Raw genomic sequence first — 23904 nt, 5'->3', positions numbered from 1 at the left:
TTTCCAGAGCTCAAGTGGTTGGTCTGGGTCCACTTGGGTATTTCAGCACGATCTCATCTCAAAATCTTTGATCACATCTGTCTGCAACGTCCCTCGTGCCATCCAATGTGACACAGTCCCAGGCTCCATGGAGGAGGACCTGGGATCTGCGAGGGACCACGGCCCCTCCCGAGTAACAGCCCCGCATGCGGGCTCCGGCTGAAGGCCCCCGTCAGGTTTGCGCTTCAGAATTTGGTCTCCCAGGCCATGGTGCAGCTTCTTGCTTTCCCAACGGTGCCCAATGAAGAGTAGAGGGTTTTTCATTTTAAAGAGTCCGATCTATAATTATTTCTTCCGTCCTATTAAAGAAATCTTTGCCAAACTCAAGGTCCCTAAAAGGACTTTTCTCCCACTGTCTTCTCCCACTGTCTTTTAGGCCTTATATCTCAAGCTACTGTTTCTACATGGTGTGAAGTAACAACTGAGGATTTTTTTTCTCTGCATGTGGTTACCCCAGTGTTCTGGTCCCTTCGGTTAAAAGCATAATCCTTCCCCATGGCATTGCCTCCGCACGTTTGTTGAAAACCCTCTCACTATAAATCTGTGGTCTCTTTCTGGACTCTGTATCACGGTCGAGGCCCCGTGGCATCCCGGTTCCGCTGTCACTCTGTAGTAGTTTTTGCTGTAAGGCAGTCGAAGCCGTCCAGTTCGTTCAGTTTCGCAAAATTGTTCTCACTACACTAGATCCTTTGTATTTCCATATAAATTTTAGAATCGGGCGCCTCGGTGGCTCAGTGGGTGAAAGCCTCTGCCTTCAGCTCAGGCCATGTTCTCCGGGTCCTGGGATCGAGCCCCGCATCGGGCTCTCTGCTCAGCGGGGAGCCTGCTTTCTCCTCTCTCTCTCTGCCTGCCTCTGCCTACTTGTGATTTCTGTCAAATAAATAAATAAAATTTTTTTAAAAATAAAAAAAGTAAATTTTAGAATCAGCTTCTCAATTTTTGCCCAAGTCTCAGTTTTGTGACTGGGGCTGAGCGGACCCTGCAGGACAGCATGGGGAGAGCCGACAGCTGACAAGGCCGACTCCTCCTCAGGACGGCCCCTCTCTCGCTCACGGACACTTCCCACCGCGATGTGCCGTGGCTTTCGGTGCACAGAGCTTACGTATCTCCCGTCTGACGGAGCCCTGGGGTTTCATTCTCCAAGTGTGCCCTGTTGACATGCAGGTGTACAAGTGAGCTCTGAATACTGACCTTGTATATGGCTGCGTTTCCTAAACTCAGTTACTGGCTCTTTGCTGCAGGTTCCATAGGATCTTCTACGTGGAGGATCGCATCACCTGTGCATAAGGACCTTTCCCTTTCCAACCGGATGCCTCTTCTCCCCTTTGGCTGCCTTACCGCGCCAGCCAGCGTCACGGTCTGATGCCTAACGTCACGGTTCCTGACAGCCACTCCTCGTTGTGGGCCCATCCATCCCTCCGTGCAGCTCAATCGGCCGCTGCCAGTGTCTGACGCTCCGCTCGAGGTGCAGGGACGCGGAGGACTGTCACGCTGTCTCTGATGACCTACCTCTTCACTTACGCCCCTGGGAACACTCAGGCAGCAAAGCCTCGGTCCATGCCGCGCTTGCGGCTCCAGGCTCCGTAGGGCGGCGGGCTACCGAGGCCGGTGCTCCCGTGGCGTCACTCTTCGCTTATCTGCACCTGACTTCCCGTGACAGTGTGCAGCGGTGTCGTCTTACAGCCCAACATAACGATCTGTGAACAACGGACTTCACTCTGCTCACGCCCGTGTAAGCATCATTCAGGGGAGGATGCGGCCGGCTCCACGCCCGACCTGTGACTGACCACGCTCACACACAACTCACCGCCTTTCAAACGCGCTACCCAGTGCTGTGACGCTCAGAGCAGCACGACCATGACCGCGGTCCACGCCATGTCTTCCTCCCGCCCTCCTGCCTCCCCGAAACACCGCCCCAGAGCACGCGCTCCCCGGCCGCCCTCCCCAGCCTCTGGAAAACACCCCCCGCTTGCTAGCTGTCTAAGTCACCTGCCTGGGACATTTCACAGACGCAGCATCACACAGCACGTGGCCTCTGGTGCCTGGCGGGCTCCCCGAGCAGGCGCTGCAGCACCCCGAGCGGCGGCAATGCCAGCAGCAAGCTCCTCCGAGGGCACTTCCCACACCTCCCAGGGGATGGATATTGGGGTTATTTCCGCTTTCTAGCTATTAACCGCTAAAAATAGCTACTGAATACTTGAATATTCAACACGGAATGCTGAATGGCCTGAACATCTGTCTAGCAGGGCCCACCAGCCCTCTTGCTTCCCTCAATGCTCAGTTGCCAAGGGACGCAGCTAAACCGTCTGGGCTGCTGCCAGCTGCCTTCCCAACAACCCCCACCTGCTCATACTGATGCAAATATCAGCGCTCGCCCACAAAGCCCCCGGCGCCAAACACTCACTCCCCTTCCCAGTGCCGCAGCACACTGTGGGGAACCCACTTGTGCAGTCTACATTCCAGACTACTGCCCGAGGCAAAATTACTCAATTTTAATTGCTCCCACTGCTCAGAGCCAGGCTGCTTTCCAGAAAGTCTGTACCTATCGACACCACCAACATAAAGAGTTCCCACGCCCCTGCAACACTTAGGGTGGTTATGGAACCTCTGATAGCCATGGATCACATCCCAGTCACCTGCAAGGGTGAGCGGCTTTTGTGCTTTTTCTAACTGCTCTCTTTCCTGGACAGCATTTGAGTTAAGCTCCCCAAGTGTCTCACCTTGCGGTTGGGTTGGTTTCCTGCCGTCTCCTCCCCGTGCGCACCCGTTCCTCCTCCACCCTAACCGGCGGTGCTTCTGAAGCCGGAACAGCTCAAGGCTGGTGACCAGCTCAAGGCTGGTGACCAGTCCTTCCAGGGATTCACCCAGGGCTCCCATCCTGTCTCTTGGCACCTGGTGCACAAACCCAAGCCTAAGCTGGGGACAAGTATTTGAGGCCTCTGCTCTTCCACCTCCAAATTCCCTCCCTCCTGTCCATAGGAAATGGGGTCTGGCACTCGGGGCCGGCTGCCGTGTCCTGGCTCGGGACAGTGTGGGTGCACATGGCCGGGACTGTGGCGTCACGGTCTCTGCTGCCGGTGCAGAGGTGCCCCCATGCATTGCCTCTGGGCCCCTGTGCCGTCTCTCTGGGACGGGAGTTCACACAGGAAGTCCCCTTCACAAACCGGACCAGTGCAAAAGCCTTCGGTCAGAATCGCTGGTGAACAGTGCACAGCGCTATCATCCTGACCAGTGTGCGCCGTCCGCAGAGGCCAGCAGAGCTACCACTTCCGTTTACTGTTCGAGACCAGAGAACGGGGTGAAGGGCCTGACCGGGTGCCCAGATCACACTGCACGTTACCAAAAAAGCCAGGGGCACCTTGAGAAACATAAATTACAGGGGCACCTGGCTAGCTCAGTCAGTGGAGCAGGCGGCTCTTGATCTCAGGATTGTGAGTTCAAGACCCACGTTGAGGGGTAGAAATTACTTAAATAAATGTTTAAAAAAAAAAAAAGAAACATAAATTAGAGTTTATAATAAAAGTTTCAAACATTTAATGAAAAAAAACCTCAGAGTAATGCATTATTTACATATAGGTAAGAAAAGAACACCAAACGCTCGTCCTGGGGGCTCTCGGAGAGTTCACATAAACCCCATCACCTGGAAGCCGCCCCCGAGCGCGTCCCCGCTAGAGCACGGGGCTGGTGGGCGGGCGGGCGGGCGGGCGGGCAGGCGGGCACTGGCTCCTCGTCGGCACGTGGGGCTCCTCAGATCAGGTCAGCCACTGAGAGGCAGAAAGGAATATTAAGGAATAATATGAACAAGAAAACACACAGGTCTACCTAGAGGCTCACGACAGACTTCCCCAAAACAGGCAGAACGAGAACAAGAGAAGGGCCCCAGGGCCGCCCCAGCGGGGCCGGGCGGCCGCTCACCGTTCATGGGCATCTCGTCGATCTGGGTGGAGTAGTACTGCTCGATGTCCCTCAGGATGCGGATGTCATCATTCTTCACGAAGTTGATGGCCACCCCCTTGCGGCCGTAGCGGCCCGACCGCCCGATTCTTCAAGAGCAGAACAAACCGGTTCAGAGGATGCGGCGGGGAAGGCGCCAGGAAGCCCCCCGGCCGGCAGACCCCCCGAAGCCCGCCCGCACCTGTGGATGTACAGCTCTCTGTTGTTGGGCAGGTCGTAGTTGATGATGAGGGACACCTGCGGGACGTCCAGCCCCCGGGCCCACACGTCCGTGGAGATGAGCACCCGGCTGCGAAAAGAGAAGGAATTGAAGGCGGTCACCTCCATCACGCACGTCTCAGGCTGGCAGGGCGCCAGGTGGCTCCGTCCTTGATTTCGGCTCAGCTCGAGACCTCAGGCCCCGGGACGGGGGCTCCGCACCGGGCTCCACGCTCAGAGCACAGTCTGCTTGTCCTCCTCTCTCTGCTCCCCCCACGATAAATAAAATCTTAAAAAGAAAGGTTCTGGACTGGCTCTAAGTAGAAAACATGCTGGGTCACTGTCACCTGGCCCCGCGCAGGTGTGAGGGGTCGCGGACGCCAACGACCCGTGTGCAGGGCACTGTGTGTCCTCAGCTGCGCTGGCCTCCTGCGCGCTCGAACGGACCGAGACCAGGACCTCTCCCTGCGCTGCGCTCAACCTGTGGAAAGCCAGCCCCGTCAATCACTGGGAAACAAACCCTACTTCTGCCCGGCAGGAGCGGGGGACAGCAGTGTCACTGACTTCGGTGCGGGCTCCGCCGTGTGTTCCAACTTGAACTGTTGACTCGCACCACTCTGCCCTTCAGCCAGGACAGGATCGGACACACCCCGGATCTGCACCGTCCAACACAGAGGCTGCCCGAGCACCCGCCGGCCGAGCACCCCCTATGTGCCCAGCCTGGAACGGGGCTGTGGACGGGTCACACACACACAGCATTTTGAAGACTTAGAACAAAAAGAAATCGGCAAAGTCTTAATTAGTATTTTTAATGCTAGTTACACGATGAAAACGCTGAAATGATTTGCCACATGAGATTAAATAAAATGTACTAAAAATCAACTTCACCTGGTTCTTTTCACCTGCTTGACTATGGCTGCCAGAAGATCCACGGTTACACTTACGGCTCGAATCCTAGCTTATGGGACGTGACTGTGGGGACGCGCTCAGAGTGCGAGGGCGCAGCCACACGGGAGAAGAGAGTTCAAGATGGAACAGGAAGGCGGTCCAGCCACATCACCACCCCCGTGCGCAGCCCCGCGGGGGAGAGAACAGGGCCCCGGGCACGCGCGGAGGGGAGGCCAGGCCCGGCAGGTCACGCGGCCGCCAGACACAAGCAAAGACGAGAGCCACGCCGAGACCCATCAGGGGAAGGAACGGGGAGATGCAAACACACGAGCGGGGCAGCAGGACTTCCCAACGGCAACAGCCGTAACCCCAGGGTTCTCTCGGCAAACCCCTCCCTCGAGACATCGCAAGGGCCGTTGCACAGTGAAGCAAACACCGCCCGACAAACTAAAACCCGCACCCTGTCCCCGGTAGCCCCAAAGTAAACACATAAAGACACTCTTCAGGGAGAAGGAGACCCAACCCAGACAGGTCTGAGACAAAGGAAAAGAGAAGCAAGTAGGGACGAGTCTCCGTGTGAACACTTTCTGTCACACGGAGACGTCGCGCGGTTTCCACGGAAGGGGAGGGCCCCTGAAGTCCTGCTTCCAGCCTCTGCCGGCAGCGACGATGGCCCCAGAGCGCATCACGACAGGTGCTGATGTGCTAAGGGGGCTGCTCTACTCACGAAGGTAGAAACACTTTCCAAAACCAGAACTGGGGAGAAGGAATCACAGTGAGAAAAAACCCGAGAGAAAGAAACAAAGAAGAAACAGGAGAAGCAAAGTGCACCTACGACGCGCGCGGCCCGTTTAAACCACACACGCCAGTGTCGGCATTGACGGAACCGGACCGGTGGCTCCATAAAGACAGGATCACCTTCAGACTACAGGACAACCGCCCGAGACACACTGCAGCCTGTGGCCGCAAACAGGAGACAGGGTGTGCTGGACCCTGGAGGGGACAGCCAACCGGAGGGGACAGCCACCAGATGCAGCCACCGTGGCGGCATCACAGCAGGACCGGGGACACAGGTGCTTCGGTGACGAAAGTCACTCCTCCAGAATCAGAGGGAGCCTGCAGGTGCAGACCCGACCGTAGGACACACCGGCGGGAGCAGAGCAAGCCTCCCAGAACGGCGTGCGCGGCACTCTCAACGTCGATGGGACGGTTCGGGAACCAAAGGCCAGGACGCAGAGCACCTGCACCTCCAGGCCCGCACAGGACGCAGAGCACCTGCACCTCCAGGCCCGCACAGGACGCGACACGTGGCCACCCCACAGCGCCCTGCCTGCGCACGCATGCTCACGGGCACCAGCGTCTGAAGGGAAGCGAGCAGTGGGCCACTGAGCACACCCCAGTATGAGCAACAGAGCACATTCTCTGACCACAGGGGGATTTAAAGACCCACCACGGAAGGATGAACAGAAAATCTCCTTATCTGGCAACGAAGAAACACGCTTCCAGTAAGGCGACCGGCCTACCCAGCGAAGGCGCCCTCCCAGGGGCCCCTACCACAGCTGGGAGCATGAGGGGAACCTGGCACAGCCCGCGGACGGAGAGCCCAGGGAACACCACCAGCGGGACCGGGTGTGGAGAGAGGGGCCTGCCCACCTGGCGCCGGACCGGAACTCCTTCATGATGGACTCGCGCTCCTTCTGCGGCATGTCCCCGTGCATGGACGACACCGTGAAGTTGGCTTCCCGCATCTTCTCCGTCAGCCAGTCGACCTGCACACCAGACCAACAGACGCGCTGTGAGCTCGGAAAGCAAACCAGACAGTACATTCTGGATTTTCCACGACAGCCTACAGCGCAACCGATGTGCGTGCACAGCCCAAGCGCTCTTAAAACTCAGACCAGTCGGGGTGCCTGGGGGGCCCCGTCATTAAGTCTCTGCCTTCGGCACAGGTCCTGATCCCAAGATCGGGATCAAGCCCCGAGCTGGGGATCAAGCCCGGAGTTAGGCTCCCTGTCGAGGGGAGGCCTGCCTCTCCCGCTCCCATCCCCGGGCTTGTGCTCTCTCACCGTCTGTCAAGTGAATAAATAAAACCTTAAAAGAAAACTCAAACCATCTTCACTGGATATGCAGGAACTGCACTTTCCCCAGCATGTATCAGGGCAAAAGTTCCACATAAATTTCTCAGGGCGCCCGGCTAGCTCAGTCGGTAGATCATGAGACGCTTAATTTTCTCAAGAAGGAAAAAAAGACCGCATCTCACTGTTCTTGTTTGAAATTCAAATTCACATCTTTTTTGGACGATGGCCCAACTCCTTTCCCCGTTTCCAGGGAGCCACCAGGGGCTCTCCACGGAGCCTGCACACAAGCATCCCTTGGAGGCCAAGACCCAGGCCCAGGTCCCACCTAAAACCAGTGACACCCGAGCCTTCTCTGGTGGGACCAGCATGGACACATCTGCACAGTGCGCCGTCACGCCCGACTCTTCGCTTCTAAGCCATTTCAGAGAACGGCTGACCAGCGTTCCTCAGAGAACCAACCTTCCGTTCGGGCCAGAAGGACATGGAACAGCTCGGGTGACTGCGTACCTTCCTTTTGGTGTTACAGAAGATGACCGCCTGAGTTATGGTCAGCGTGTCGTACAGGTCACACAGAGTGTCAAATTTCCACTCTTCCCTCTCCACCGCCACAAAGAACTGCTTGATGCCTTCTAGAGTCAACTCATCACTAGAAAACAAAGACAAGTCCTGGGAACACATTCTTCCGCCAAGATCTGCGGGCAGACACAAGCCAAGCACTGCTCCTGGTGCCTGCCTGCCCCACGGAGGCACCTGCCCCTCCCGGCCACAGCCCTCCCTGGGGCCAGCACTTCCACCGCACGGGCCACACGCTGGCTGGTCTGAGCCCTCAACAGGCGCGAACCCCCGTATCATGTATTTTACTGCCACGACACTGATGGACAGACGCCATCAGCTAGTTGAGAGTTTGGAAATTACTGGGCCAAAGGGGAACAAAAGCTGGCTTTTCAAAACAGAAAATAAAATGAAATTAAAAATTCTTCTCATTTTACGCCCCAGATACAAGCTATGTGGCTGTGCTCTCGAACCACCCGGAAGCAGGGCGTTCCTACCGCTTCACCAAGATGCGGATGGGGTCGGTCATGAACTTGTTGGTCATCTCCAGGATCTCGTGAGGCAGCGTGGCGCTGATGAGCACCACCTGCGTGGCCGGGGGCAGGTACCTGTACACGTCGTAAATCTGCTCTTTGAAACCTGCGACAAACGGTGAGGCGGGGTGAGTTCTGAAGGCTGCACGCTCCGACCCAGAGGTGGTGACCATGATGTCTGAGGCTGTACAAGGAATCTCCCCACGGAGCCGGGAAATCCACGCGCCCTGCTCCTCGCGCCTCCCTGGTGGGCTCTGGGCGTCTCAGCCCCACAGTTAAGAGCAGCAGAAACCCAGCCCTGGGCTGCCCACAACCTCAGTCCTGGCTGCAGCTGCCCTGGGCCACCACCTGCTCGGCCTGGGCAGCACAGGGTCAGCAGGCGGAGTCCTAGGGCCCCGACAGACCACTACGCTGTGACCACACAAACGACAGAGCCCAAGATCCTCCTTTCCAAGCAATTCCCAGAGAACGTGGCTGCTGCTGGTCCGGAGGCCTGACCCTGAGACATGCTGCCCACGGGACTGGAGCACAAGGAGCCACCGGCAGCTTCACCAGACACTAAGGAAGCCCCGAGTGCCCCAGAGTCACTGTGTGTCCCACTCGGCTCAAGGGCAGCCTCTCAGGACACCATCAGCCGCCAGAGACTTGGCCACCAGGAGAACCCCGAGAACCCCACCTGCACTGCTGGACACCACCTGCTCCACCCGCACGACCCCGACGTCGTCTGGGCAACACCCCAAAAACCCCGCAGTACGAGGTGGAGACCGAGGCAGGGAGTGTGTGCAAGCGGGAGGACACTGGAGCAAGGCCCTGGCTCAAGCTAACACTTGAGACTTTTAACTATGCCATTATGAGAGCTGATTTCAGGACCTGATATCAGGACCTGATTTCAACCGTGCACGAAGGCCACAGCTGTCATCACTGAGAACCAGCACCTATCTGTCATCGGATGTGTTTTGGTAGAAACACGTGAAAAGCCAAAAAGTACACAAGTCTAGAAATTCATCTTAGTAACTGTTAAGAAAAAAACCAGCCTAGACAACCCATAAGGCAACTAGTTAAATAAATGACAGAATACCCCGTTGCCACGAAACCAGCTTCCCTGACACACTGCTATGCTCCGCAATCCGCAGCAGGAGTCTACATGCCCCATCTCTAGCACACACCTCCCCATCTGTGCCGACCCCCAGACGCACGGGGCAATGCCATGCTAGGCTGGGCAGAGGTGCCGCGGTCCTGGCTGCCACTGGCCTCACACCCACCCCCTACGCCCCCCACCTGTCCCCAGTAAGAGCAAAGTGCAGGTTCACTTCCGTGGCCGCCCCTGGGGCACGAGGCTTCCCGCAAACACCAGGAACGCTTGCATTCGTTCCACGTTTCACCTCTGCCGTGAGAGCGCGTTAACAGCTCAAGGTCAGGAGAAATCCGGCTTCTGTGACTCGTACCTTTATTTAGCATCTCATCCGCCTCGTCCAACACCAACATCTTGATGGCGCGCGTCCTCAAACTCCTGCGCCGAATCATGTCTGCACGGCCAGTTTGAAATTGTTAGATCCCAGACTTCGGGGAAGCAGCCAGCCTTTCCACTGGGCTCTGGAGGATTTCGGGGACCTTCCGTCCACTTCTTACGTGTCACCCACACACACACTCCAGCACGCAGCCCAGCAAACGGAGAAGAATGCTGGGTCAATGGAGCCTGTCTTTCAAACGCTCCCCGCCCACCACTTTTAGACAAAGGCACTTACCAAAGACACGCCCAGGTGTGCCGGCCACAACGTGCTGCCCATAGTCCAGCTTCCTGATGTCCTCCCCCACGTTGGTGCCCCCAATGCAGGCGTGGCACTGCACGTTCATGTAGTCCCCCAGAGCGAGCAGGCCCTGAATGGAAACCGGGGTCACGTCTGGGGCCCGCCCAGAGACCTCGGCGTTTCCCCAAAGTGAAGGAAACCTCTACTCCAATATAAGATGACCCCCAAGGATCACTGATTCCATGATTTAGATCATAAAACAACAAAAAGACCCACCCTCCTCTTCTACACTTTTCTGTGCCAAGATGAAGTGCATTTTACTGGTTTCTTACTACAGAAACAATACACTTTAATTACAAAAAACCCGGACATACAAAATTTGTAATCCCAACCCCCCAGAGACAATATTAACATCTTAATATACATTATGTCTTTATGCTATTAAGTGCAAAATAACAATTATTTTATCAAAACCGACTTTCTACTGAAAAAGGTTACACTCCGAGACTGCAAAAAGCTCCTGGAATCATACCAGCTGCACTGAGAGTAACTTAGCACAAACCAGGACCTCCTACTGATGATTTATGACAAAATGTCAGAAATCAGGAAACAAAATTTGAGGGAGCCAAAAAACAGGATTAGATTAAATCAACCCACCGGCCTTTTCCAACTGAATAGAAAGCAAGTGCAAAGAGCCCCCCGGACCCCCAGGGGCTCACCTTCTGGATCTGCACAGCTAACTCTCTCGTTGGGGCCAAGATCAAAGCCTGGGTTTCTCGAACCTGGTGAAATAATGTGTCAGGAAACAGACAATCCTCAGTATCCTCAAAGCAGACCACACTAATTCAGATGAAATTTACTCTGAACACTGCCATGTGATAGCCACACATCTTATCTCTTCCCTTTTCTTTTTAGATTTACTTATTTGACAGACAGAGATCTCAAGTAGGGGGAGAGGCAGGCACAGAGAGAGAGAGGAGGAAGCAGGCTCCCCGCTGAGCAGAGAGCCCGATGCAGGGCTCGATCCCAGGACCCCGGGATCATGACCTGAGCTGAAGGCAGAGGCTTTAACCCACTGAGCCACCCAGGTGCCCCACACATCTCATTTCTAATGGAGGTAAAGGAACGCAGACAGAACTTCGAGTATGAACCAGCAGGATTCTGGCTTTCAGACAAGAATGTCCACTAAAATCTCTCCCCATTTACACAGGAATTTATGACAGAGTGTTAGTTAGCTCTCATAATGGCGTAGTTAAAAGTCTCTTAAAAAAATCTGAGTTAGGATGACTGAACAGACATTTTCAAAAACTGTCCTTTCAGAACACCGCGGTTACAGGAGAAAAGAAGTATTTCTTAGGAAAGAAGGAAGGTTCGCTTGAAGAGTGTAAGTTACCTGGATATCCAAACACTGGAGGACAGAAATGCTGAAGGTGGCGGTTTTGCCTGTGCCAGACTGCGATCTGTTAGAGGAAACACAGACACAGGAGTGAAGGACGGGCTACCCGGTCCCACTCACAGCCCCCTCCCACAGCAGCACTCCGAGGGGCAGGCTGCAGAGGCCCAAGAGGACCCACACCTTCAGAGCAAGGGGTGGGACTCAGTGGGGTCACGGGCGGTGAGATTAGCAGGTGCACCAGGGGACTCAGCGCCGCATCTGTAACCCTGACAGGCGTTACAGACGGCAGAAAAAGAGATTCCCTTCTCTACCAATGTAATTCTTCTCTACAATTTGAGACTAAAACCATCCTCCAAAAATAATTTTCCTTATAAACAAGTCTTTAAAATTAAAACAAATCAGGAATAAAGCTCTTGAGAGAGTATTATAAACCGTGCCACATGCCAACTAGTAAGTAAAACTGCCTAAAAATATGACAGCTTTCTAGAGTAGAGGACACAAAAACCAAAAAAACAAGACACCCTGTGGCTGATGTCAAGAGACAGGTTGATGGCGAGTCTGTGGAGGAGAAAAGCCGTCCTCCCAAAGCACTCTGCTGACTAACTAGCGCCTAACCCCGATCGGCGCCAGGGACATACTGGGCAATGACGTCTCTCCCTTTAATTATCTGCTTGATGGCTCGCTGCTGGATGGCTGACGGTTTCTCAAAACCTGTGAAAAGAAACGGAGAAAGTTGGCAAGTTCGTTCTAACCGTGAGGACACTGGAAGCTCGCTGGGGCACAGACGGCGCGCTTGTTTAAGCCTCACCTCACCCCTCCTAACCCAAAATCCAACACACCTAAGCGCTTGAGAAACAGCCGCTGAATGAATTGGGCTGAACTGTATTTTCATACTAACATGCATCTTATTCATAAAGACCAAATCTATAAAGCAAACACCGTTACACAGAGACTCCAGTAAGATTACCCAAAAAACCCCAACGTCTGAACGGTGGTACTCCTGAGAACGGGTGGAGAGGTCGCCGTTTACTCCAGGTCCCCCTGCACTGACGGTGCAACAGCCTGCATCACTCTGCACTGTTCCGCTACTTTTTAAGCTAGGAGAGTGGAAAATGAACCCAGCCCTGTCCTTACCCCTTTCCTCTCGGATGAGCGTGCATGAGGTTCAAGCCGTCTATACTGGTGCCGACTCCACGGCCCGAGGTTCTGCTGGGGCCCACGCTGTGCTCCCCCCACGACTGACGCAGCCCCCTGAACTATGACACCACACTCTCCAACACAGCCACTACCAAAGAACGAGGCCGCTCTGAGGGAGGAAATGTTACCTTCCAAGTAAACAGGACCTTACGTACAAAAGCTGTAGTTTACTTACTTCTGGGTCGGCTTGACTACGTAGGACAGATTTCCCGTCCAACATTCAAACCGTAACAGATGATTTGAAACCCTCGTGATGACCGAGCCCCCGGACGGGAAACTAAATACAGCATTTGGGGAAGGGGTGTCCTGGATGCCAAGAGGTGGGCAGGACTGTCCGCCACCCCACCAGGCTCGGCTGCAGGGGCCCTTCTCGCCTCCTATCCCCTTGCCCTGTCTACACTGCGGTACTATCACGGGCTGTTGGGTAAAACGCGGCCCAGCCACGCGGGTCAGACAAAGGTGCTGATCGCTGCCACCCGCAGCCCAGCCCCATCTCCTCCCAGGCTCCCGACATCTCCAGCGAGACGGCTCACAGGCCTCAGACTCCCCTGCCTCCCTCACGCGCGCCCCACCTGTGCACGCGGCAGCACGCCCCAGCAGCCGCTCAACACCCGGGAATCCTCTGCTGCTCACTTTCAACCCGTCTCCACCTCCACACCATCAACTCTCCTCAACTCACGCCCCCCACTCCTCCCCTGCCTCACTCTCACCTCCCTTCATGTCCACACACTCCCAGAAGAACCTCCAAACCTGCAAATCTGACCCCGTCATTCCCCTGCTGAAAACCCTCCAATGGCTGGGGCGCCTGGGTGGCTCAGTCGCTGGGAGTCTGCCTTGGGCTCGGGGGATGACCCTGAGGTCCTGGGATCCAGCCCCGCATCGGGCTCCCTGCTTGGTGGGAAGACTGCTTCCCCCTCCCCCTCCCCCTGCTCGGGTCCCCGCTCTCACGGTCTGTCAATTAAATAAATAAAACCTTAAAAAAGAGAAAAATACCTTTAAAAAAAAATACAAAAAACAGCCTTCCAATGGCTTCCCACTGCACTTGGAAACAAAACTCAAACTCTTCATCACCTCAAGGATGCTCTGCCGGATCCGGCCCTGCCGGCCTGTCCCAAGTCCTCCCTGGGCTCCCACCACGGAGGGCAGCCCACTCCGAGCTGCAGGGTCCCGGCACCAGCTGCTCCCTAACCCAGACCTCGCTCAGACGACGGCCCGTCCTGGGAGCCCCTTACCGATCAGCCCCGCCACCCCCTCACGCTGCCCCTTCGCGGCCATCACCACTGCCCGAAGCAAGCTCGGCTCCAGGCTGCGCTTCTCCCCGAAGCCGCTCAAGCTCCCTTAGGGCCCGAGCCTGCCGGGGTCACTGGTAAACCCTCGGGGCCCAGGCGGCGCGGGTCCTGCCGGCTACAAGCCCGTTCCCGCGGCAGGAGTGACCCGCCGCCCGCGCCCGAAGACTTGGCAGCCCTCGCCGGGCCCGGCGCCGAGCGGTGCACCCAGAACGACGCGCCGAACGGCAGCGACGCGGGGAGGGCGCTGCGCGCCGGCGGGGGTCGCCCGTCGGGGCCCCGGGACTCCCTCCTGGCCGCGCCCCCGCCCTCCCCGCCCTCCCGGCCCGCGCCTCGCGGCCCCGGACCGTAGGCGTAGATGCCGCGCAGAAGGTCCTCCCGCAGGCCCATGGTGTCGAACGTGGGCGTCACGTCCACCTCCTCGCTGGTCTCGAATTCCACTTTGGTCATGTCTTCCTCTTTGAGCAGCCGCTTCCGCGCCGACCCCGAGGTCGCCATCGTGGCCGTGGCCGCCATGATCCCGAGTCGGCTGAGCGCGGAGTGCGCGCCGCAGCGGAAAGCGGAAGCAGGGAGGCGCGCCGCCGGCGCCAGGAACTGACGTCACCGCGCGCGTGCGCACGAGAGTGCGTCGGGGCCGCGAGCTTCTCTCCGCGTGAAAGGGGAAGCGGGGCTGGCTTCAGGGAGAGGGGCGGTGCTGCTGCCGCTCTCGCGCGACTTAAGCTCCCGCGGGACCGCGCCAGGCCCTATAAATAGGGCGGAGGCGGCCAGGAGCGGCAGGTGAGTGGGTTGCTCCGTCCGTGTGTGTTTGCGTCCAGGTCCCTGTGCTGGGGGACCCGGAGCGCCCCGCCCACGGCCGCCGCCGCGTGAGGCGCCCCGTCCGCCCCGCCTCCCGCCGAGGTTAGGGTTAGGGTTAGGGTTAGGGTTAGGGTAACGCAGCGCTGGCGCCGAGGCATAACCTCACGCCAGCGTCCGCTTTGGGGAAAGCCTCGTGCAGGCTCTGACCCGTTGGCCGGGCGTGCAGCCCCGGTGCGGGCGAGTGTGCGGGGGGAGCGCCCCAGGCCGGGGGCGCGGGCGGGGGGCGCAGACACGCCTGCCCCGGAGGGGGGCCCCGGAGGGCTTGGCTTCCCCCGGGCACGGGAGCCGCCCCCGCGTCTGGCCCCAGACGTCCCTGCGAGCGGCTGGCGGCGGGCTGGGCTGGAGACGGAGCGGGGCGCTGGTCCCCTCGCCTCGTCCCGACGGCTGGGCCCGCGCGCCCGGGCGTGTTTGCCCCGCGGCCTCTCGGGGTGTGGGCGCGCTCCCCGGCTGCGGAGGTTAGTGTCGTGCCGAGGGCGGCCGTCTCCGCCGCGAGGCCGGAGGGGGGACCCGGGCGGGGGCAGCGTCGGCAGCGAGCGGGCGAGTGGACGGGGCGGCTCCTCCCCGCGCTCCGGCCCGCGGGCGGGGTCTGTCCGCGCGGCGCGGACCCGGCCGAGGCGCCCGTGACGCCGGCGTTGGGGAGATCGTCCGCGTTCCTGAGGCCGACCTCCTCTCCCGGACGCGTGCGTTGTGATTCCGAGGGTTCCCCGCGCCTCTGCGAGGGCGCCCGGCCGCGTGGCCAAGCGCACGTGGGTTCCGCAGACGCGAGGGCTTCCGCGGACCGTGCGTGCCGAGGTGCACGGCGCTCGGCTGTTGCCCCCAACACCGCTCCGGGTCCGCTGTGCGGGTCCCGCTGTCCCCTGCCCGGAGCCGGGGCGCGCGCCGACGGAAGGTGACCGACGTGGAGTCAGCGAGGAGAGGGAAGATCCTTGCGTTCCCACCGAGTGCGGCGAGGACGGCTGCCTTGCGCTGTGGCGGGGTTTCCCATCTTAGCCGCATCCCCTGGACTCGGCTTTGGCCTCCAGCCTCCGCGCCGTTTTCCTGCCCAGGTCCGTGCGCCTGCGTTGGAGCACAGCTGGGAAAAGCCTCTTCCTTTGGTTTGGGGCCAGGGACTTTCTGACAATGTAGGGCCAGAGCCCAGGCAGGGACGGGAGCTTTGGGGATAGGGGCGCGGTCGTCCGTGCAGTGTCTCCTGACCGGGGCTCGCCCGGAACAGCGGGGAGCAAGGCTGACTTGGTCTTTGTCCCTGAGGTCACTGTAATCCGGTGGGATGACACTCTCCCCCCAAAATACAGTGTGTGAAGTGTGGTGCAGGACACGCAGGGGCTGCACCCAAATCTAGCGGGCAGGTCCCCCTTGGTGACCGACCGCCCGACCGCGAGGCCTCTGGGAGGATAAAGAGGGTACATCCACCCTAGGGAGCTTGGGGCTGGATATGGGGTTCAGTCGATGGGGACGGGTGGCCCCTGGCGATGGCCGCCGGGAGAGTCCCTCTAAGGAGAGGTGTCCCCCTGCCCCGGTCCTGCACCAGTTTCCACAAAACCTGTGCAATGCACTGCAGAGTCCGTAGGTCGGGAGCAGGTTTTGCTTTACCACCGGAGAGAAGTATAATCTAGTCAGTTGTGTATTGAGAACAGACTTTTGTTTCCGGCCCGGTAAAGTACTTGCGCCCTGGGGCTCCTGGGTGGCTCAGTGGGTTAAGCCTCGCCTTGGGCTTAGGTCATGATCCCAGGGTCCTGGGATCGAGCCCCGCATCGGACTCTGCTCAGCCGGGAGCCTGCTTCCTCCCTCTCTCTCTCTCTGCCTGCCTCTCTGCCTACTTGTGATCTTGGTCTGTCAAATACATAAATAAAATCTTTAAAAAAAAAAATACTTGCGCCCTGTCTCCATGGTAGATGCCTGAGCATCTATCTGCCTGCAGTGCGGGAATTGACAGCCTGCTTGGGGGTCGTAACCAGCCCACTGCTCCAACGTCCCCAGTAATGTCTCCAGAAACCTCAATTCCAATTCCAGCTAGAAGGTGCAGACTAGAAATGGCCCCGCTCTGAGTCCCCTAACCTAAAAGATGGATTTAGAGGCTTGTTACCCCTGGGCTCCCCATCCCGGGGCTTTTGGTCACCACAGGGGACCCCCCTCAATTCTGTTGGCGCCTGTGCCTCCTGCACTCCCTTCCCACCCCATTTATGTTTGGGGGAAGGTGGTTGCCTTATTACCTGATGAGACTAATCTCGGGGAGGGCAGGGCCCTGACTGCTTTTTCCCCCATCACTATCCAGCATGTAGTAGGTGTGCCTGGACGTGTGGAGCAGGAGGGCAGGAGGAAGCGGGATGGGTCCTGCTGTCTGGGAGATCCCCAAGTTCATCTCCGAGCAATGGGGGGAACAGAACTGTGGGCTACCCCACGGGAGACCGCCAACTTTTCTCTGTATCTGGGTTGGACTCCGGGTGGAGACAAAGTGGCTGGTCTTGTCCAGGGTGGGAGGTTTGGGTGCAAGCTGCTGGGCTGGGCTCCCGTGAATCATCACCACAGGAGCTGATGCCCTGAATCTGAGGGACTGTTCCCAGAGCTGGACTTCCTGCCAGAGGTCCCTGCCCATCACCAGGTATTAGAGGGTAAACACAGGTTCTTTGTACGTATGGACCTCTCTAGCCCCACCTAGTCAGGGCAGCAGCTTGCTAAGCTCCAGAACCCACTGGCTGGACCCGAAACTACACACTGCTGGCATCCAGCATTTGGGCGGAAGAAGTACAAGACCATCTCTCAGGCATAGGCACGTTCCAGGTGCTGGAAGGGGCGGCGGACAGGACAGATGGCGCTGCCTCACACAGCTTGTGTTCCGTAGGAGGGCAAAACTTGCAGACCAATGAGATAATTGCAGGTTTTATAACCGCATGATGCAAAACGGAAAAAAAGCAAAGTGGAAGAGAGTCCGTGGGTTGCTGATTTACAGAGTGACTGGAGGACGGTGCCCTGCAAGTTACTGAAGGAGGTGGCCAGGGCAGCACCCCAGGGCGGAGTCTTCCAGGAAGAAGGGACCGTGAGTGTGATGACTCCCGGACGGGCAGGGGATTGGTGCGTCGACAGACAGCCGAGGTGGTTGTGGCATCGTGAACCTGGGCAGGAGTGGGGGTGGGGGAAGCGGTGAGCCCGGCCAGATCATAAAGATGTCACAGCTTGGGAGTTTAAATGCATTTGGCCGGTCGCGGGAGCCGCTTCAGGGTGGTTTTTCTTTGAGAAGAGAGGATCGTGCTCATATAAGCAGTTTAGAGAGTTGACCTGGCTGAGGCAAGAGGTCACAGGGCTGGCCCGAGGTGGGATGTGCAGATAGACGGGCTGTCACGGCTCGCTAGGACTAAGACGGACTCCTGGGTGTCTTTGCAAGCGTCTGAGGGGCCGCAGGGTGAGACGGGAGGGCCACAGGACAGCAGTGGGGGGGAGCTGGGGGGCGACGCCGAGAGATGAGTAGACCCAGGAGTGCAGGTGCACACAGTGGCAGCCGCAGGACTCGCGATCGCCGGGAGGCGGGGACAGCCCCGTGACCTTGGAGGGATGAGTGGGCAAAGACGATGTGGTCTGTCCGCACAACAGGGGGCGTCATTCGGCCACTTGCTGAGCGAAAGGAGCCGGACACAGGTCACGCATGCCCGGTTCTACGAGATGTCCGGAAGAGGCAGATCCACAGACAAGAAGTAGATGAGTGGCTCCCGGGAATGGGGTAGGAGCTGCTCGGTGGGCCTGCCTAGGGCTTCTTTTTGGGGTGGCAAAAACGTGCTGATTAGAAGTTTGCACAGCACTGTGAAGGGCGCACGTTCAAATGGTTAATTTTAGGGGCGCCTGGCTGGCTTGGTAGAGCGTGCGGCTCTTGAGCTCCAGGTTGTGAGTTGAGGCCCCACACGGGGCATGAAGCCTACTCAAAAACACAAATAAATAGAAAAGAAAATGCTGACGTTGGCTGTGTGAATTTCGCCCAATTCAGCCGGGTTTGATCCGAGACGCCTAGATGGGCCCGTGAGGCTGGGGCAGGCAGGTGTTTGCGCGTCCGAGTGTGGAAAGTAAGAGAATGACTGGTTCGACCTGCTCCTGTGGGCATGGCTGCTTCCTGCCTCCTCAGCCCACTCTGCATTGGCGCGGGCCGGAGATGGGGTGGGGTCCACACCGACCGGTCCGGTCCGTGCCCCAGAAGCCAAGCTCACAGCCACACCCAGCCCCGCCCCAGGGACACGCACTCCATCTTCTCCACCGTGGGGTTGAGAACCTGCCTAGAAATTCTGGAATCCTCCCCCAGCATTCGTCGGAAGAGCGAAGGCACAGTCCCCATTCACGGTGTGTCGGCCTCTACCCAAAACCTGCCCTTGCAAGGCAGCGGGGCCCGCCGCCCTCCGCCCGCGCTCCGGGTCTCCGGCCCTTCGTGTGCCCAGCCCCGTCTCTCCACCTGCTGACGGCATCCTGATCGCAAGGCAAGCCCAAAGGCCCCCCACGCCAGCTCCCTCCGTTTAATGGAGAAGGCATCACCCTCAGGTGCTCTGGGGCTGGCCCCAGGCAGCTCACGGGGTCCACTGATCACTGCTGTGGGATGTGGTTACCAGGTGGTGCTGTCCCCATGCCGCCTGGACACCCCACCCCCACCCCAGCCCCACTCCTCCTAGTTCCCCCAGAGTCACTCTTTCAACCAAGCTAAGGTTACCAGAAACCCCGCTTTCTTGAACTCGGATGTATGGAAACGTGGTCGGTCGGGGTCCCCCTGACGATGCCGTGGTGACAACTGGTTTTTGCTCTCCTCCTGCACTCACGCCTCTTTGGGACCTGGAGGCTTCCTCAACTCTGTTCTGCAGCTCTTGGTACTGCTGTTCCTTACATCAGAGCCACCGGCCTCCTCTCTGACTTAGAATGATGGCATTTCTTTGAGTTTTTTAGAACTATCTAGAACTTTCCACGCACCAGGCCCAGTAAGAAATGCTTTCCCACCCCGATGGTTACAGGCGCCCCATGAACCCCACCGCCGAGGAAAGAAAGACAAGGCTTAGGAGTTGAAATGTCCCACCTTAGATGAGAACAGGGCCACGACTCTGGGCTGAGAGCCTGCGTCCGTGTCTGACCTCCGATCTGTGCTCCGGCCGCTGCCCCCGCCCTCCCCGCTCGGCCCCAGGCTGCCTCAGCCTCGTGCTTCTCCTCACCAGGCAGGAGATTTGCTGGTGGCTGTTCTGCCATCAACTGGCTGTGTGACCTTGGGAACCGGCCCGTGTCTGTTGGGAACAGGCACCCAACCAACGTGTACACATTCTCTTATCGTCTGGAGGCTCATGGTGGGGAGGCAGGCAAGAAACCAGCAAGTAACTGGAACGTATTATATATTAAGAAGCAATGTGGGGCGCCTGGGTGTCTCAGTGGGTTACAGCCTCTGCCTTCTGCTCAGGTCATGATCTCAGGGTCCTGGGATCGAGCCCCGCGTCGGGCTCTCTGCTCGGCAGGGAGCCTGCTTCCCCCTCTCTCTCTGACTGCCTCTCTGCCTACTTTGATCTCTCTGTCAAATAAATAAATAAAATCTTAAAAAAAAAAAAAAGCAATGAGTCCGACAGACACATACGAAGCAGGGTGAAGGGGAGGGTGAGCCAGGGTGAGTCCGTGATTTTAAGTAGAATGGCCTGGAAAGGCCTCTCTGAGAAGATGCCTCTTGCCTGGAGTCCAGAAGGAGGCACAGGAAAGAGGGTTTCAGGCAGAAGGAACTATAAGTGCAAAGGCCCTGGGGCTGGAGTGTGCCTGGAGTTTTCAAGCAGCCCTTGTGTGCGAGGCAGGTAAGTGTATGAGAGCAGCCAAGTATGAGGTAAGCAGGGCCCTGTGGGTCGCAGTGAGGACAGACGGAATGACATACCCTGACTTGTCCTTGGACGGTATACCTCTGTCTGCAGCACCAAGAATTGGCTTTGGGTGGGGGGTGTGGCAGAGGTCAGGGGACAGCAGTGTCAGTGCTGAGCAGTGACCAGAGTCCGGATGATCCTAACGCAGAGCAGCCACGACTTTCGCCTCCCCCAAACAGTGGCTATCGATGTTGACTTTGGGTGGGTCCATTGGAATAGCTTAGATACTGGCCACAAAGGGTTGTAAGAACCAAATAAAAGCTCCAGCTGAATCCTGATCCTTCCGGATTTTTCTGAGGGGTTTACGCTAAGCTGGGCTGACTGCTCCCGGAGGAGAGAAGATTCCCTGCGCCCCAAGATTCTCCATCCTCCTCTGGGTCACCGCCACCCCAGGTTTCCTAGGGTTCTCACAGAAGCAAAACAGACTTCTGCACGTGTCCTCCATGCCGCGAGAACGGATTGGCTCCTGAGGGATACGCGGAGACCCAGTGTAAGGCGAGGGCTCTGTGGGCCGGGCCGGGAAGGACGGACCTGCCAGACCTGCTCATCTGCCTCCCGTTCAGTCTCGGGTCAGCCATCGCTTCTCCGCCACAAGGACGGCCAGGGCATGGAGTCTGTCCCCGGGAGAGCAGGTCAGCCTACCAGGCGAGGGCGCGAGGGCGGCCGGGATGGGGTCCCAGAGCCATCCTCGGGGGAATGCGGGTCTTCTGCCTCATAAGGGGTGGAGGTGCCTGTTTTGTGGGTGAGAGAGGAAGCAGTTTGTCCCCTTTGGCTTGGTCAAAGGACTCGAACGTTCTAGTGAGTGCCGTCTAGCTTGGCAGCACGGGCGTGATGGATGAAAGCAGGCTCTGATGTGGGCTCTTAGCTCTGCCTGGTTCTCCGGTCAAAGAAGGGGCAGGAGGGTTCTCCTAAGCGCAGCTGCCTCTACTGGTGGGGTGAGGACACAGCCGGACATCTCCAGGGGAGCGCTGGGCTGAGCCGTACTTAGCTGACGCCTGGTGGCCGTGCATCTCACCCGTCATGTTTCTGGGTTTATGCTGATTTTTCTAAGCTCTCCCGTACTCACCCCCTCCCATTCCGGGCCCTGCGAGCGCACGTGTGTGTGCTTTCTCCTTCCCTCTGCTGCAGGCGAGGGAAGACTGAGCCCTGAGCTCTGAGGAGGCAGGGGCAGGTCCTGCAGGAGGACCCCCGACTCAGATGCTCAGGGCTCCTGTGACCTTGGGTTCCCTCTGAAATGGCTGCAGGGTTAGAAAAGACGTTTGAGAATTTAAACGATGCTGAGAGATCGCTGGGGTAAGTTTCCTTCACTGGTAGGACTAGCCCCTATTGAAATCGGGACTAAGTTGCAAACCCCCAGAAAACATTTTGGGTTTCGCCAGAAGCCGCATTCTTTGCGTCGGTGCGTGAAGAACGGCCTGGAGCGGCTGCTGCTTGGTTTTGCCACGGACGCCCGACCCCAGTGTGGCCAGGGGTCCCGGGCCTGGTTGGTTGGGGTGTAGAAAGTCCCCAAGAGACCCCTGTCTTCAGCTGCCCCGGCGAGACAGTGGGTAGCATGAGCTGACCTGTGTGTTCACCACGATGGGGCGGGAGTCTATGAAAAGACCGGTGTTCTCAGACCTGCCACGGGAGTCCTGCCGAGCTGGGGGCCAGATCGGAAACGCCACGGACCCGGGGCTCACCACGCAGTGAGGAGAGCAGCCTGGGCTCCTGCGTTTTCCCACCCCAGCACGGTCCCCCCCCCCCCCGCCCCCGCCTCAGCTGAGCTTTCTCTAGTGCAAGTCCCAGGGCGTTCTGGGTGCTTTCTTCAGCCCTGCGGACGTCCGCGGTTCCTTTCTCTCGAGATGAGCAGCTAGTGGGGCAAGTCCTCGAGACCCTCCCCCCGGTTCTGTGATGGGGGCTGGGGGAGTCGCTGGGTCCCGCCCCCCGCCCCGTAGCAGCCCATCGGTCTCAGGGCTCATTTACTGGTTTTCAGAGTGACGGAAAGTGTTTACTTTTCCACCTTCCCTCATTTTGTGGCTGTTTATGATTTATGTGTTTATTTGCGATTCTGGCGTACTTCGGGAGGAGCTGGGGCAGAGATTCTGAGTCTTGCTTCATTGGGTACTTTACCACCTGGACTGATTTGATATGTGGAATTGGACCCAGAGTCTGAGCCAGACGCGGTGGGAGACCGCTGTCCCCATGCCAGATGTCACTGGTCTTCATCGAAGACACCTTCACGCGTGTGGAGAAGGGCTCCTGGGGCGCAGGGCAACGGGGGGGGGGGGGGGTACACAGACGCCGGAATGAGCGAGAGCGGGGGCTGGAAAGGCCGAGGCCAGGAGGCAAGGGCGGGGGGCGAGGGCGGAGCTTGGCTGGGGGCCCCAGATGGCCAGGACACCTGCAGGCCCAGCTTGGACTACAGAAAGCAGGCCAGCTCCCCAGGAGGCCTCCACATCACCCACCGTCCTCTGCATCCTGGCGGGGCGGAGGGGCGGGCAGAGGGGAGCAGGGTGTGGCTACCAGCTGCTCAGGGAACTTTTCTTTAAAAAAAGAAAACTTTTGGGGCGCCTGGGTGGCTCAGTGGGTTAAGCCACTGCCTTCGGCTCGGGTCATGATCTCAGGGTCCTGGGATCGAGTCCCGCATCGGGCTCTCTGCTCAGCAGGGAGCCTGCTTCCTCCTCTCTTTCTCTCTGCCTGCCTCTCTGCCTACTTGTGATCTCTCTGTCAAATAAATAAATAAAAATCTTTAAAAAAAAAAAAAAAAAAAGAAAACTTTTGTTAAAACATAATTCATGTGCCACACAATGCGCCGATTTAAGGGGTGCGATTTATGGCTTCTAATAGATTCAGGTATGAGCAACCGTCGCAGTCGGGTGGCCCACGACGTGGTGGGTAGCTATGCCACGGTTCACCCCCCGGTTCCTTCGAGGAACCTGCTTCTAAGCCCTGAGGAGGTGTCTGTAGTTACTGAGCAAACCAGAGGTCAAAGATCTGTCAAGGGATTTCCTGGATCAGAACTTGCCTTACTTACTTACTTACTTACTTACTTACTTATTTATTTATTTTCCCTCCTCCTTGCCTTAGTCTTTGGGGCCTGAACTTTGAATTCTGGAGCAACTCGGGGCTGGAGAGAGCAGGAAGCCCATCTTGGTGCTGCTTTGGCCGGCTGTTCCTGCCGGGCCCCGTCCTGCTCTGCAGCCACAGGGGAAGGAACGGGCGGCGGCGGAGCCACAGCTGGCCACAGAGGGGCACCACAGCTGGCCACGGAGGGGGCTCCAGATCCCAACCCACCACGAGGAGCTGCTGGCAACACAAGAGTGAGCGTTTTCAGTGAGCACTTCCTGCA

At 58.0% G+C, this 23904-nt stretch overlaps 2 protein-coding genes across 6 annotated transcripts in view; one reads left to right on the top strand and one right to left on the bottom strand.

Moving 5' to 3' along the window:
- Nucleotides 1–3543: 3543 nt before the first annotated feature.
- On the bottom strand, nt 3544–14432 carry EIF4A3 (eukaryotic translation initiation factor 4A3). Its single transcript, XM_059147337.1, has 12 exons — nt 14217–14432; nt 12025–12097; nt 11384–11450; nt 10710–10772; nt 9988–10120; nt 9688–9768; nt 8207–8348; nt 7665–7803; nt 6733–6848; nt 4175–4282; nt 3955–4082; nt 3544–3803 (listed from the first exon to the last, which is right to left on the bottom strand). The coding sequence occupies exons 1-12, from the start codon at nt 14383–14385 to the stop codon at nt 3787–3789; spliced, it is 1236 nt and encodes a 411-aa protein (XP_059003320.1). The 5' UTR covers nt 14386–14432; the 3' UTR covers nt 3544–3786.
- A 6404-nt stretch (nt 14433–20836) lies between these two features.
- Nucleotides 20837–23904, top strand: part of CARD14 (caspase recruitment domain family member 14) — a 28084-nt gene continuing 25016 nt past the window's right edge. For 2 of the 5 annotated variants that reach the window (XM_059147324.1, XM_059147321.1), the window contains exons 1-2: nt 20839–21208; nt 23643–23875. The gene's annotated coding sequence lies outside the window, so the exon portion shown is untranslated. Of the gene's footprint in view, nt 21209–23642; nt 23889–23904 lie in introns of all 5 variants that reach the window. The other 3 variants (XM_059147326.1, XM_059147322.1, XM_059147325.1) reach the window with 3 other exon arrangements.

The sequence above is a fragment of the Mustela lutreola genome, chromosome 15 (genome assembly GCF_030435805.1).
Source record: "Mustela lutreola isolate mMusLut2 chromosome 15, mMusLut2.pri, whole genome shotgun sequence".
Classification (NCBI taxonomy): Eukaryota; Metazoa; Chordata; class Mammalia; order Carnivora; family Mustelidae; genus Mustela; species Mustela lutreola.
The sequence above is the reverse complement of the archived record's forward strand: the minus strand, read 5'-3'. Positions and strand labels throughout refer to the sequence as shown.